Source organism: Haliotis cracherodii, unplaced genomic scaffold, assembly GCF_022045235.1.
Source record: "Haliotis cracherodii isolate W230 unplaced genomic scaffold, xgHalCrac1.p SCAF_4, whole genome shotgun sequence".
NCBI classification, from domain to species: Eukaryota; Metazoa; Mollusca; class Gastropoda; order Lepetellida; family Haliotidae; genus Haliotis; species Haliotis cracherodii.
In genome coordinates this window covers 19,830,582-19,845,573 of record NW_027266297.1, presented here as the reverse complement: position 1 = coordinate 19,845,573, position 14,992 = coordinate 19,830,582, and the positions used below count along the sequence as shown (strand labels likewise).

General features: G+C 40.9%; 2 protein-coding genes across 2 annotated transcripts in view; one reads left to right on the top strand and one right to left on the bottom strand.

Annotated features, from left to right (window-relative positions):
* Positions 1 to 8,145, bottom strand: part of LOC139478273 (tubulin beta-2 chain-like) — a 31,675-nt gene extending 23,530 nt beyond the window's left edge. Inside the window, exon 1 of the mRNA XM_071260689.1 lies at positions 8,089 to 8,145. Within this exon, the coding sequence (XP_071116790.1) occupies positions 8,089 to 8,145 (57 nt within the window). The remainder of the gene's footprint in view (positions 1 to 8,088) is intronic.
* A 4,958-nt stretch (positions 8,146 to 13,103) lies between these two features.
* On the top strand, positions 13,104 to 14,399 carry LOC139479311 (uncharacterized). The gene has a single exon (XM_071262172.1). The coding sequence runs from the start codon at positions 13,104 to 13,106 to the stop codon at positions 14,397 to 14,399; it is 1,296 nt and encodes a 431-aa protein (XP_071118273.1).
* Positions 14,400 to 14,992: the final 593 nt, after the last annotated feature.

The following is a 14,992-nucleotide window of genomic DNA, read 5'->3' as shown; positions in this document are numbered from 1 at the left end:
ACGTGCTTGTTGCTGGTGTGTCGGTTTACAGTCACACCGAAAGATCGTAATTCATCGATCATCAGAAGGAAGGCAGTTCATTCACTCACACTAATTATGCTCAACGATCATTGTTGGTTAAAATGTTCTTTGTTTGATAGTGCAATACATGTTAAACATTTTTTTAAGATGTTAACTTCACAAAAAATGCCTATTGCCCCATAAAAATATTTTGTCGCTGGACAAGAGGGACATTTTTTATGCCTTGACGTGGTGTCCCCAAACCTTCACTCCCAAACCAGAGGTCGCTCCGCGTTGACGTCCCTTCTGTTGAAGGCCCAGTCGTCTAAGGCGCAGCAATTCGCTGTGCAGAGTTGCGTCCCTTGGGCACGCCAGAAATCTATGATCGGTTCGCCCCGATTATATTCTAGGTTTGTCAGCACCATACCCGTTCTCATGGGTTTCACCGAACTGGTAAACGTCTAAGACCTGCTTCACTTCTGGCTTTCCTCCCACATGAAGCTGACACGACGTGATACAACCGGAATACTGTTAGAAGCTGCGTTAAACCCAACTCACTCACCCAAATCACTTAGTTGAGGGCATATACTCACCTCTGCAGAATTTTCAAGCATCCTATGATGTTACATTTAAAACTGATTCAACAATCTGAACTTTCGAAATCTGCTTAACATAGCGGCTGATGAATGATAATCTAGTGGAATTAATTAATTAATTCCACTAGACTGATGTACTTTTCTATGCATGAGAATAATTGCAAAGTCAAACCAGGAGGAGAGACGTTTTAATGCCTTTTCAAAGATTTTGGTCAGGAACTATTTGAGGAATTTACAAGCACATAAATGCAACCCTGCAACTGATCTATGCACTTGCAGCTTCCCTTGGACATATCACAATTAATCGTTCATATTCTAAGTTGGTTTGGGAAGGGTTTGAAAACCGGTTTGAATTAAAACGTAATTTAAGGTAATTTACGTTGTCAACACTCAACGTAGCGAAGTCATAGGTTAAAGATTAATTAGCTCTATATCAAGGGGCTTCGTCTTTGGGCAATGGTTGTCCGGGCATATGGCGGATTGCTAGTTCCGGTAGCTCGAGCCCAGTCTACGGGTCTATGTAAACTGTGAAAGCTGGCGTAGGAGCAACAAATGCAGCGGAATGAAGGTGTGAGGTGAGGTGAAATGGGGTTTAACGTCGCGTCCAAGATTATTGCATCTATATAGCGACGTGCATGCACGTGTGTGTGTTTGTGTGGCTGCTTGTACTAGTCCGGACTGATGCCGATTTAAAGTGCTAGCTCACTGAGATACCATGCCGCAGTTTAACATGAATACCCCATTTAGACACAGTATCCTGACTCCGAGTCGACCAGTGATTGTTTTAGCCCCTTAATGCCGAGCGCCAGACAGGGTAACAACAAGTACCATCTTTTAACGTCTTTTGGTATGACGCGGTCGGGGATCGAACCCCGGACCTTCCGCTCTCCGGGCGGACGCTCTACCACTAGACCACGGAGGCGGTCGCGGAATGAAGGACCTACTTGAGACTGGTATATATACATAAACACTTGCACGCACGCACGAACGCACACACGCACGCAGGCACGCACACGGCCTTGCTTGCCGTAAGAGGCGACTAACGGGTCGGGATGGTCAGACTCACTGACTTGGTTGATGCATTTCATCGTATGCCAATTGAGTGGATCGATGCTCACGATGTCAATCACTGGATTATCTGGTCCAGACTCGATTATTTACAGACCGCCGTCATAAAGCTGAAATATAGTGCCGAGTGCGGCGTTAAACAACAAACAAACAAATTAAAAACACACACAATGTTACAGGGATAGTCTGTCATCTACAGATTGCTAATGATGAGAGTGAAACTGTGTTGTCAAGGAGTCGCAGGGTCCATCAAAAGTATGTCGATTTACCCGTTCTTCGAAACAAACGGTGTACCGATATGGTGTCAAAAATGACTTCGACTAAACAATATATCCCGCGAGATGCTACGTACGCGATTATGTACTTATATCCCTAACAGTCCGTCTCCTACTATTAAACCTGCCTACGTATTCGATACGCGTGAAAGTTGAATGCTGCTTCATGTATACTATATGTCAACGAATATATTAACGAATCATCGTTACTTAGCAACGTGATCAACTGTATATGAAACTATTAAGAAGTTCAAAGGGATTTACAAATATCAATTTACTACTTATGCTTGGATAAGGGGCAAACAAATGTATATACATCTACTTTCATTTTCTTTTAATCATTTTCAGACACTGAGTAATGAAATTAAACATCAATATGTTGAATTCCTCATCATAATAAAATAAATAGACATTTTTTTCAGTTAATTTTTAAAATACATGAAAAATATAGGCGTTTTGTAAATTGCCTAAGTGAAAAGTTTTCACATTTCTTGATTTACACATTGACTGTAACATATATACATACGTTGCCCACAGTCATCGCCCTGAAAGCAGGGTGTCCGGAGTATCGGGGTTATGAATAACGAGGTTTCACTTATGTCACGCCGAATGCGCATGTGCTCTTAAATAAATCAAGTCAACCCACCATTCCTCGTATGACCATCACAGTTACATAAATCAACCCAAGTAAAATCAGCAGCAGCATTTAACATAGGCGAACCTAAACCAACACACCTCCTTAAATGAGGATCTAATCATTCGTGTAACAGGACCACATTTAAGCCACTCTGGGCAATGCTATTCCTGGGTTAAGAGGCAGGTTCCGCCGTTGTTAGAATAATGGTTTCAGATTAAGTGGTAAGCTAAATTTGAAGTTCTGTCTTATGTCTATGTTGAGTGGAAATAAGATGCTGTTATCCTTGGCTATTCAGCTTAATGACTACGGAGATCCACGGAGATCCACGGAGATCCTATTAAAGCAGAGTGACCTGGTGAGTGGAGACTGACTGAAGAGTAATGGAATCTTTGGAGAGTTTATATAATGTGAACAACGCTCCTACTCGTTTATAAACCATGGTCTGCTGAAGACAATACCTACTGCATACGATAAGACGTCTATTTCAGGGTTGTTATCTCAGCGTACGGGTTTATCAGTAACCCGAAATGATAATACCTTTATATCTTGAGCAAATTCGGTTTCCGTTTACTCTGAAATATACACAATGTGGTGTACCTTTCCATCAATAACGTATGTTCTTTGTCAGGCCAACTGGTTTTTTAAGCACACCAAGACATCGGAATGTTTACACATACTGAGTTACGCGGCAACAGAAATACACGGCAGTTGATAAAATATCTTTGCGGTTTGTGCATATTTCGGGGCGCCGGGTTTACAGTACGTAGTTCCTTTAACAAATTTGAACTCCGGCAGGGGACTGGGAAGATCTGATTTTGAAAGCGAATGGATAAGTAGATCATTATTTAAGTAGGGAATTTTAATCAATTTCTAATTTGGCGTTTGTTTGTTTACTACTTGTCGCACAGATCCGCCGATCCTTACTGAAATAAAATTACAAGTATGAGGACAGTGGAATAAAATTATAATTATGAGGACAGTGGAATGAAATTACAAATATGAGAACAATGGAATTAAATAACAATTATGAGGACAGTGGAATGAAATTACAATCATCAGGACAATGGAATGAAATTACAATCATGAAGACAGTGGAATGAAATTACAATCATGAGGACAGTGGAATGAAATTACAATCATGAGGATAGTGGAATGAAATTACAATTATGAGGACAGTGGAATGGAATTACAATCATGAGGACAGTGGAATGAAATTACAATCATGAGGACAGTGGAATGAAATTATAATTATGAGGGCAGTGGATTACAACTACAATTACGAGGACATTGGCATGAAATTATAATTACGAGGACATTGGAATGAAATAACAATCATGAGGACAGTGGAATGAAATTACAATCATGAGGACAGTGGAATGAAATTACAATCATGAGGACAGTGGAATGAAATTACAATTATGAGGACAGTGGAATGAAATTACAATCATGAGGACAGTGGAATGAAATTACAATTGTGAGGACAGTGGAATGAAATTACAATCATCAGGACATTGGAATGAAATTACAATTATGAGGACAGTGGAATGAAATTACAATTATGAGGACAGTGGAATGAAATTACAATCATGAGGACAGTGGAATGAAATTACAATTTTGAGGACAGTGGAATAAAATTACAATTATGAGGACAGTGGAATGAAATTACAATCATGAGGACAGTGGAATGAAATTACAATTTTGAGGACAGTGGAATAAAATTACAATTATGAGGACAGTGGAATGAAATTACAATCATGAGGACAGTGGAATAAAATTACAATCATGAGGACAGTGGAATGAAATTATAATTATGAGGGCAGTGGATTACAACTACAATTACGAGGACATTGGCATGAAATTATAATTACGAGGACATTGGAATGAAATAACAATCATGAGGACAGTGGAATGAAATTACAATTATGAGGACAGTGGAATGAAATTACAATCATGAGGACAGTGGAATGAAATTACAATTATGAGGACAGTGGAATGAAATTACAATCATGAGGACAGTGGAATGAAATTACAATTGTGAGGACAGTGGAATGAAATTACAATCATCAGGACATTGGAATGAAATTACAATTAGGAGGACAGAGGAATGAAATTACAATTATGAGGACAGTGGAATAAAATTACAATCATGAGGACAGTGGAATGAAATTACAATTTTGAGGACAGTGGAATAAAATTACAATTATGAGGACAGTGGAATGAAATTACAATCATGAGGACAGTGGAATAAAATTACAATCATGAGGACATTGGAATGAAATTACAATTAGGAGGACAGAGGAATGAAATTACAATTAGGAGGACAGAGGAATGAAATTACAATTATGAGGACAGTGGAATAAAATTACAATCATGAGGACAGTGGAATGAAATTACAATTTTGAGGACAGTGGAATAAAATTACAATTATGAGGACAGTGGAATGAAATTACAATTTTGAGGACAGTGGAATAAAATTACAATTGTGAGGACAGTGGAATAAAATTACAAACATGAGGACAGTGGAATAAAATTAGAATTATGAGGACAGTGGAATGAAATTAAAGTTACGAGGAAAACGGAATAAAATTAGATTTACGAGGACAACGAAATTTTGTTCGCAGTCATTGTTTGTTCGCCCCGAGTATGTTGATATATTTCACTTAAACAACAACAAGACACCATGTCCTGCTCTACCTGTCGCACCGACCAGTAAGTCCAGGACTGTCCAAACATTAAAAAAGCATATTTGTCCACGGATTCTTTTAGTTCTACTTTCACTTGAGTGAGTGAGTGAGTGAGTTGGGTTTAACGCCGCTTTTAACAGTATTACAGTTATATCACGGCGTGTCAGCTTAATGTGGGAGGAAAGCCCGAAGTGATGCAGGTCTCAGACGTTTACCACTTCGGTGAAACCCACGAGCACGGGTATGGTGCTGACAAACCTAGAAACATAATCGGGTCGAACCACTTTCACTTGAAGTTTGGAAGATCAGCTTTGTACATGTAGCCATACTATGTATTTGATCACAGACCTGCAAGTGTATCAAAGATAAGGTTACTTGTCCATTTTAAAACTATGTATTTCATTGTTTTCCGTAACGTTAAAATTTGACATTTCAATTGACATTTCACATTTTCTTACCTGTAGTGTATGCGAGTGTGGTCCAATTTTAAACATGCCTGTAAACTTTAATGATGTGTCATGTTTTTTGTCATTCCAATAAGATCTTTTACTCTGCACAGAGAGAGATATCGGAGTAAAAGATCTGATTTTGATAAGATTGTTGTTTATGCGTCATTTTCAGATTTTCTCGTACTGTGAGCAAAGATCGTGGGTTCGAATCCCGGTTCGTCCTGATAGAGTTTCTAGGTTTGTCAGCACCACACCTGTGGTTGTGGCTTTCACCAATAGTAAATATCTATAACATCCATCACTTCGGGCGTTTCTCTCATCACGCTGACACATTTTCTCATTGAGAAATATCATTCAATCGGCGTTGAACCAAACTCACTCACTCACTCTATGGATCTTAAACCTGCGTAGTATCACGTCTACAAGAAGGGGTCTGTAAACATCAATTACCTTAACTAGCAATTAGGGCTAGGCCTTAATGATAACGTGCCATCGAGCCATTATTTTCCTCATTCACACTATTACGCAACACAAGGCAACTTCAAGTCTTTGGGTAAGCTAAATATTGACTTTTGTCATCAGAAGATCCATGTCATTCTGTTACCCCTGGGGTCATGTGTGATGTGTCTCAAATGTGCATGACATGATTCAACTGAGCCGTTTATCGTTCACACTGCGCTAAATGACATCAAAGATTGATGTGATAAAGAGAACTGAATACATCGAAATATTTGTTTTACCACGCTGCTTATCTGACAATTCACCCCTTGAACAAATAACTGTATTCCTGTTATTATTTATACAAAATACTTTTGATAATTATTAAAATCTAAAGAAGTGAAATCTCGTTAACTCGGATTCTACTGGACCGTCGATAATATACTGTTTTAGGGATCATAAATATATTGGAGGATATTATTTTGTATTAAAGACTGAGCACGCAATTTCATATTTCACATGATCCCTAACTTATTTTGTTCATTATATATCGATTTATCCGTACTTCGAGACAGGCGGCGTGTCAGTACACAATGGTGATACGGGTTCTGCCAGGACCGATGAATTGCGGCCTTAAAAAATATTATCGAGCTAAAGGAGTTCGAGATCACTAATCGTCATTTGAAAGATGACTCGAGACAAGCAGAGTGTCAATTTTAGACCACAGTGCCGATACCGATGCCATAAAGATACGTCATGAACGATATATCGAGATATCGGAGTTCGAGTCAACCTAATATTCATGTTTATTTACCTTGAAGCGGAGTGTCAACATTAGACCATAGCGCAGATATCGGTACCATAACGTTACGGCTTGAGCGATATATCGAGTTTAAGGAGTTCGAGTTAACCTAAATGTCACTGAATAATTACCTCGAGAGAAGCGGGGTATCAGTCAGTCATTAATAATGCAAATAAATTATATGTTCACATTTCCCGCTTTATATGAAACGTACTCCGTTATCTACAAAATTACATGCTAAAAACTGATAATGTATTAATGATACAAATCAGTGTGGCCCAAATGTGTTTCTTCGTATTCGTGGTGGGAAAACAAAAAACTGTATTTTCCCCTCTGCACTTTGTACCGGGGAATGTTTTATGCAGACTGAAGGGGACATTTGGAACGAACAACGCACTCAAGGTCACTGCATAAACATTTCAACAACTGTCAATTTCTTGACATCCCACCTTTTCACACACCATGTGTTACCTGTGCCTAAGACACATGTACCAGCTCAGCTTGGAGAATATCACAAATTCACCACGTGTGCATTCGATACACTTCCGTGCAATTCATGTCCACAGAGCGCGAACTTTATCGACCTAAATACCTCCCCGACTGTGATGAGGAAATGCAGAACTCGTTTTTGTACGGAAAAGGACAGGTAACCGACATGTCATTTTCGGAATACACATGTCAATCAGTGTTGTTTGATTGACGTAAAAGCCAGGTACATACGCATATTAATGAATGCAGTGCAATAAAATTATAACGCTGTGAATGGATGTTTGTGTTTGAGAAAGTGAATATATGTCACATGCATGTTTGTCGAGCTGTATTAACCAAATCCGGCTATATAAAAATGACAGACAAAGAAGTACTGAGAATAATCTTGTTTGATGCACAAAATGACATTGTTTTAACACCAAATAATGAATAAATCAAAACTGTCGGCCACAAAAGAATTATTTACATAAACAGTATCTGGCTTTAAATCTAAAATAATATTTCCTGGAATAACGGTATCCATTGTTTCTTCATTTGCAGACACTCATTTAATCGGAACATGTAATCAGAGTCTCAAGTCAATATTAAATTTCATGATTTTTTTTCTCCAAATTATATGAATACAAAACAGATAAAGTAATAAAACCTACCTTGGAACCTATCCGATTGCCGCACTGGCCAACCTGTATGTGGACAATCTCTCTCATGGTAAACCCTGGAACCTGCTTCAAACACAGCCACACTTCTATGTCTCGGAGGGTGCTGTCATTCAGGGACCGTTTACTGGATCCCCGGCACTGAGTCTGGTGGTATCACTACGCTTGGCAGAGATTCTTATGAAGGCGAGTTCCTGGCGAATGGCTCAGTAAGATCCCTGCCTAGTTACACCTAGTGCCAATGGTATATGTAACCTGCACACATTTTGCGAATGTTTATTACATTAGGGATTCAATTATTACTTGTAACATGAATATATACCTTGGTTACTAGTTCTGCAGCTCACCTTCCATGTTACACACACTGTTACCAGGTGGTATCCCATTGGATGCCAGGGTACATTGACGCTACTTTTGATATGAGATAACAGTTGATGATATAAACTGCTCGATGCATTTGACAATATTCTTTGCAGTTATGAAGCAACGATTCTCTCATTCACCGTAGTTATAGGTATGTCAAATGGATGAAGGCGATAATGCACTGCCACGTGTAGCACTGACTAGTACCACGAGCAATTTCACCAGAGCATTATTACTTCTGGAAATAAAGCCTCGTTTAATACGCCTAGAACCAATGGCATCAGTATCTCTAGCGATGCAACCAACATTATACCAGTAGTATTATTGGTGCAAGCAATGTCACCATTAATATATTATTATTCATACAGCCAACGTCATACCAGTATTACTATTGATTTTAACCAATAACCATTAACACTATTCATGCAACCCTCGTTATATCAGTATTACTATTCGTGTAACAAATATCAGCATTATTACTATTGTTTCAGTTGGTGTCACCATTATTACTATTGGTTCAATCAATGTCACTATGATTACTATTCTTTTAACTAATGTCACCACTGCTACTATTGGTTCAGCCAATGTCACTTTTATTACTATTGGTTCAACTAATATCACCGTTATTTTTATTGTACATGCAACTAATATCACCTTTATCACTATACATGCAACTAATATCACCATTATCGCTATACATGCAACTGTCACCATTATCGCTATATGCAACTAATGTCACCATTATCACTATACATGCAACTAATGTCACCATTATCGCTATATATGCAACTTATGTCACCATTATCACTATACATGCAATAAATGTCACCATTATCGCTATACATGCAACTAATGTCACCATTATCGCTATACATGCAACAAATGTCACCATTATCGCTATACATGCAACTAATGTCACCACTATCGCTATACATGCAACAAATGTCACCATTATCGCTATACATGCAACTAATGTCACCATTATCGCTATACATGCAACTAATGTCACCATTATCGCTATACATGCAACTAATGTCACCATTATCGCTATACATGCAACTAATATCACCTTTATCACTATACATGCAACAAATGTCACCATTATCGCTATACATGCAACTAATGTCACCATTATCGCTATATATGCAACAAATGTCACCATTATCGCTATACATGCAACTTATATCACTTTTATCACTATACATGCAACAAATGTCACCATTATCGCTATACATGCAACTAATGTCACCATTATCGGCATACATGTAACTAATGTCACCATTATCGCTATACATGCAACAAATGTCACCATTATCGCTATACATGCAACTAATGTCACCATTATCGCTATACATGCAACAAATGTCACCATTGTCACTGTACATGCAACTAATATCACCATTATTGCTTTTTGTTATGTATATAACTAGAACCAATGTTTTACTACAAATTATATGTTATCGTTACTACTGTAATAAAATGTATTTTTTGTTGTTTAACGTCAACAATATCCTGCTTATATGACGGTGGCATGTAGATAATCGTGTCTGGATCATACAATCCAGTGACTGATATTATGAACAATAATACGATGACACACATTCATCGGTCTTGACCACCCAATCCACGTAGTCGCCTAGTACGATAAGGACAGGTGTTTGGGCCCAATTCTAATAAGGAATCCCCCTGTGGGTAACTCATGTTACCATTACTTTAGGCAGTGTCACCGCTACTACTGTGTAAACAAGCAACATAAATTATTGTGTATGTAATAATTTACAAACAATTGTGCAACTTGACATTAATGCAACAACAAACTGAAATGCACACACATTTTCAAAAGGAGCGGGACATATCCACGAAAGGTGAGGTGGAATGGACTTATGCACTTTTATATAACGTGTGTGTGTGTGCGTGTGTCTGCTTGTACTAGTCCGGACTGATGCCGAGTTATAATGCTAGCCCACTGAGATATCATGCCGCAGTTTAACATGAATACCCTACTCAGACACAGTTAACTGACTCAGAGCCGATCAGTCCTTGTTTTAGCCCCTTAATGCCAAGCGCCACACTGGGTAATAACAAGTACCATCTTTTAACGTATTTAAGTATGACGTGGCCAGGGATCATACCCAGGACCTTTCGCTCTCCGGGCGGACGCTCTACCACTAGACCACGGAGGCGGTCTCGAAGAAAGGATAAGGGGCGCCCAAACACAGTTCATCTTGTAAACACCATTTTAAATAAGGCGGACCTACCCTGTCTTAAATCATAAGAAATTAAGTGTAGGATTCCGACTATATCATAAGCATATGTTCATGAATCACTATCAAACAGTAATAATGTGAGGTGAGGTGAAATGGGGTTTAACGTCGCGTCCAAGATTATTGCACTTATATAGCGACGTACATGCACGTGTGTGTGTTTGTGTGGCTGCTTGTACTAGTCCGGACTGATGTCGATTCATCGTGCTAGCTCACTGAGATACCATGCCGCAGTTTAACATGAATACCCCACTTAGACTTCGAGCCGACCAGTGATTGTTTTAGTCCCTTAATGCCGAGCGCCAGACAGGGTAACAACAAGTACCATCTTTTAACGTCTTTTGGTATGACGCGGCCGGGGATCGAACCCCGGGCCTTCCGCTCTCCGGGCGGACGCTATACCACTAGACCACGGAGGCGATCCCAAACAGTAATGATATCAGATGTTCACGTAAAAGGTGAACGTATCCTGCTCCACCGTAGCTACCTGCCCCAAACACATGCAAAGACAGGTCAACTGTAAACACTTTTAATTCACGAAATGAACCCTACCGGGTTACTGTGTTATGGCAAAGGTGACAGTATGTCGTGGACTCATTGATTTGAAAGACATATGTGCATTTGATTATCCTAACTTTGGGCAAGGACATTATTACTTCTGCTAATTAACAGGATCAAATCGTCATGAATATTCTTACATCAGGCTTAAACATTGTTTAACATATGTTTCATTATGAAACATGAAATCCGTCTACAAGATTGATATCAGATTGCAAATTCATTTGAAGGAACTGTCGCAGGTTTTGGTTACATGCATGGCAATGAAACGATGAAACAAATCTATACACGTTGCAATTCATTTACATGTTGCGGGAGATAAGTGAAGAGTTACTGTCAAAGCGTTTATCTGCTACGAATCGAGTCTGCTTTCAAATTTGACAAGTATATCGTTTTCAGATAGCGAATAGGACCGGTGCAACGAAACAAAAACACTGGTTGCACAGAAATGCTAGACTCCATGTTCCATTCCACTTACATCTTACGGGTGTTACGGTTATACATAGTGGAGATTGACATGTCATATTCTGCTACGAGCCAGACGGACCACAAAGATTGAAAGGTTTACTTGGTGGAAACAGGACTTCTAAGGTCATTTAACTCTCTTGCTATAGGTTTTTTTATGTCTCATATCTTGTAATTTAAATACAGTATCGAGAATTTTCAAGATAGATAACCACAAATGTTTGGCCCAAATTAAAGTCTTCAAACAGCATATTTAAGAAGATTAATTTGTAATCCTTACAAAAACACGTACTGTAGTTTATATGCGTATCATAGTCGCTATATGGCTGAAATAATGCTGATGCGATGTTAATTTTTTATTCACTCATAATGAGCGAGTTTGCTTTTACGCCGCTTTTAGCAATATTCCAGCAATATCACGGCGGGGGACACCAGAAATGGGCTTCACACATTGTACCCAAGTCGGGAATCGAACCCGGGTCTTCGGTGTGACGAGCGAACGCTCTAACCACTAGGCTTCCCGACCTTCCCTTACTCACTCACATGTTATCATTGAAATATAGGGGACCTGATACCCAGTGAGCGAGGGGAGATAATTCTTTAAAACACCATGAAAGGCAAGCCAATGGGATATGACAAGCTCTGATATAATGGGAACAATAATTGCAGAGAGGTCCAATTAATAACAATGCTGTTGTACAGGTTAATTAATATTAGGGGAGATTCATGAAACAAGTAGGGTTGTGTAGGCATGCCTCATTGGTTATGGGAAGTTTTAAGTCACTTTCATATATCATTATTATATATATAAGATAGCTACGCGCTAAATCGCAAAGAACAATGAAAAACGATACGTTGTAAAATATCATGACGTCATTTCTGGATATTCGAACATGCATTCCCAACAAGATGACATCGTAAATTGGACGACGTCGGATTGTATTCAGGAAGTCATCGTTATTTAAATACGTGTAGATATTTTTTTAAACGTTGTACATTTTATTAGCATACATAAACAGGCTGTACAGGTTTAAATTTCATGTAAGAAATAAACAAATAAACCTGGTCGTTGTTTCTCGTACAATGCGCCCCTCATGATTTATTCTCCCTGCAGTGTTTTACTGTGTGATAAACAACTCCCACTCAAATATTTCTCAAATAAGAGCTACAATAACTACTCCCATAAGACATTTCTGTCAAAAGCAGAGTCTATTGTACAATTCCGACTATATCTTGAGCATGTGTTTATAATGCACTCTCAAACAGTCATGGTATCACGTGAGTACAAGGTGTGCATATCCTACCCAAACGGTGGTACCCGTCCAAAACACATGCAAAGGCCGGCCACACCTCCCTCACATGATCGCCCTACCATACCTCCCTCCCACCAAAGGCCCACCATACCTCCCTCCCACCATAGGCCAACCATACCTCCCTCCCACCATAGGCCCACCATACCTCCCTCCCACCATAGGCCCACCATACCTCCCTCCCACCATAGGCCAACCATACCTCCCTCCCACCATAGGCCAACCATACCTCCCTCCCACCATAGGCCCACCATACCTCCCTCCCACCATAGGCCCACCATACCTCCCTCCCACCATAGGCCAACCATACCTCCATCCCACCATAGGCCAACCATACCTCCCTCCCACCATAGGCCCACCATACCTCCCTCCCACCATAGGCCAACCATACCTCCCTCCCACCATAGGCCCACCATACCTCCCTCCCACCATAGGCCCAACATACCTCCCTCCCACCATAGGCCCACCATACCTCCCTCCCACCATAGGCCCAACATACCTCCCTCCCACCATGGGCCCACCATACCTCCCTCCCTACATAGGCCCACCATACCTCCCTCCCACCATAGGCCAACCATACCTCCCTCCCTACATAGGCCCACCATACCTCCCTCCCTACAGAGGCCCAACATACCTCCCTCCCACCATGGGCCCACCATACCTCCCTCCCTACATGGGCCCAACATACCTCCCTCCCACCATGGGCCCACCATACCTCCCTCCCTACAGAGGCCCAACATACCTCCCTTCCACCATAGGCCCACCATACCTCCCTCCCTACAGAGGCCCACCATACCTCCCTCCCACCATAGGCCCACCATACCTCCCTCCCACCATAGGCCCACCATACCTCCCTCCCTACAGAGGCCCACCATACCTCCCTCCCACCATGGGCCCACCATACCTCCCTCCCTACATGGGCCCAACATACCTCCCTCCCTACAGAGGCCCACCATACCTCCCTCCCACCATGGGCCCACCATACCTCCCTCCCTACATGGGCCCACCATACCTCCCTCCCTACAGAGGCCCACCATACCTCCCTCCCACCATAGGCCCACCATACCTCCCTCCCTACATGGGCCCAACATACCTCCCTCCCACCATGGGCCCACCATACTTCCCTCCCACCATAGGCCCACCATACCTCCCTCCCACCATAGGCCCACCATACCTCCCTCCCACCATAGGCCACCCATACCTCCCTCCCACCATAGGCCACCCATACCTCCCTCCCACCATAGGCCCACCATACCTCCCTCCCTACATAGGCCCACCATACCTCCCTCCCACCATAGGCCCACCATACCTCCCTCCCACCATAGGCCCACCATGGGCAGTTTAGGGAAGACCTAGTAAGTTAAGTTCACCTACAGCTTCGGCCTTGGTGATCTTAAAAACCAGACACGTAATTATTTGTTCTTAAAAAATAAACTGAAGATGTTTCCATGTGTTGAGTGCTAAGCCGCTGGTCTCATTTGCCCTGCAGTTTAAGGCATTGTATGTACAAATATTTTGAAAAATATGAAGGCGATCTTGTAGTGACGCAGTCCTTATGATAGGACTTTGGAATGAATGTGTATGTGACAGTGATGGTGATCACAGCTGGTATCCTAATTACAGCATCGATGAGACAGCAGCACTCAGAATGTGCAATATGCATCTTCATTAAAACATTTGGACGTAATGCACTCCTCAGCTGTAGCTGGTATGCAGGATACTCATCAGGTTTGTTTATCATGTTGTACAGGGTGTGTGTTTTGTCAGTAGAATCCATAGATCTGTGACATAGTTAATCTCCCCTTGTCAGCAGAATGGACTGATCTTGATGGGTTGAACTGCCTGTGTCAGCAGAATGGACTGATCTATGGCAGGGTTGAACTCCCTGTGTCAGCTGAAAGGACTGATCTATGACAGGGTTGAACACCCTGTGTCAGC

Excerpts from the sequence above, each read along its gene's own strand:
- LOC139479311 (XM_071262172.1), top strand. The coding sequence starts at position 13,104 with ATGATCGCCCTACCATACCTCCCTCCCACCAAAGGCCCACCATACCTC.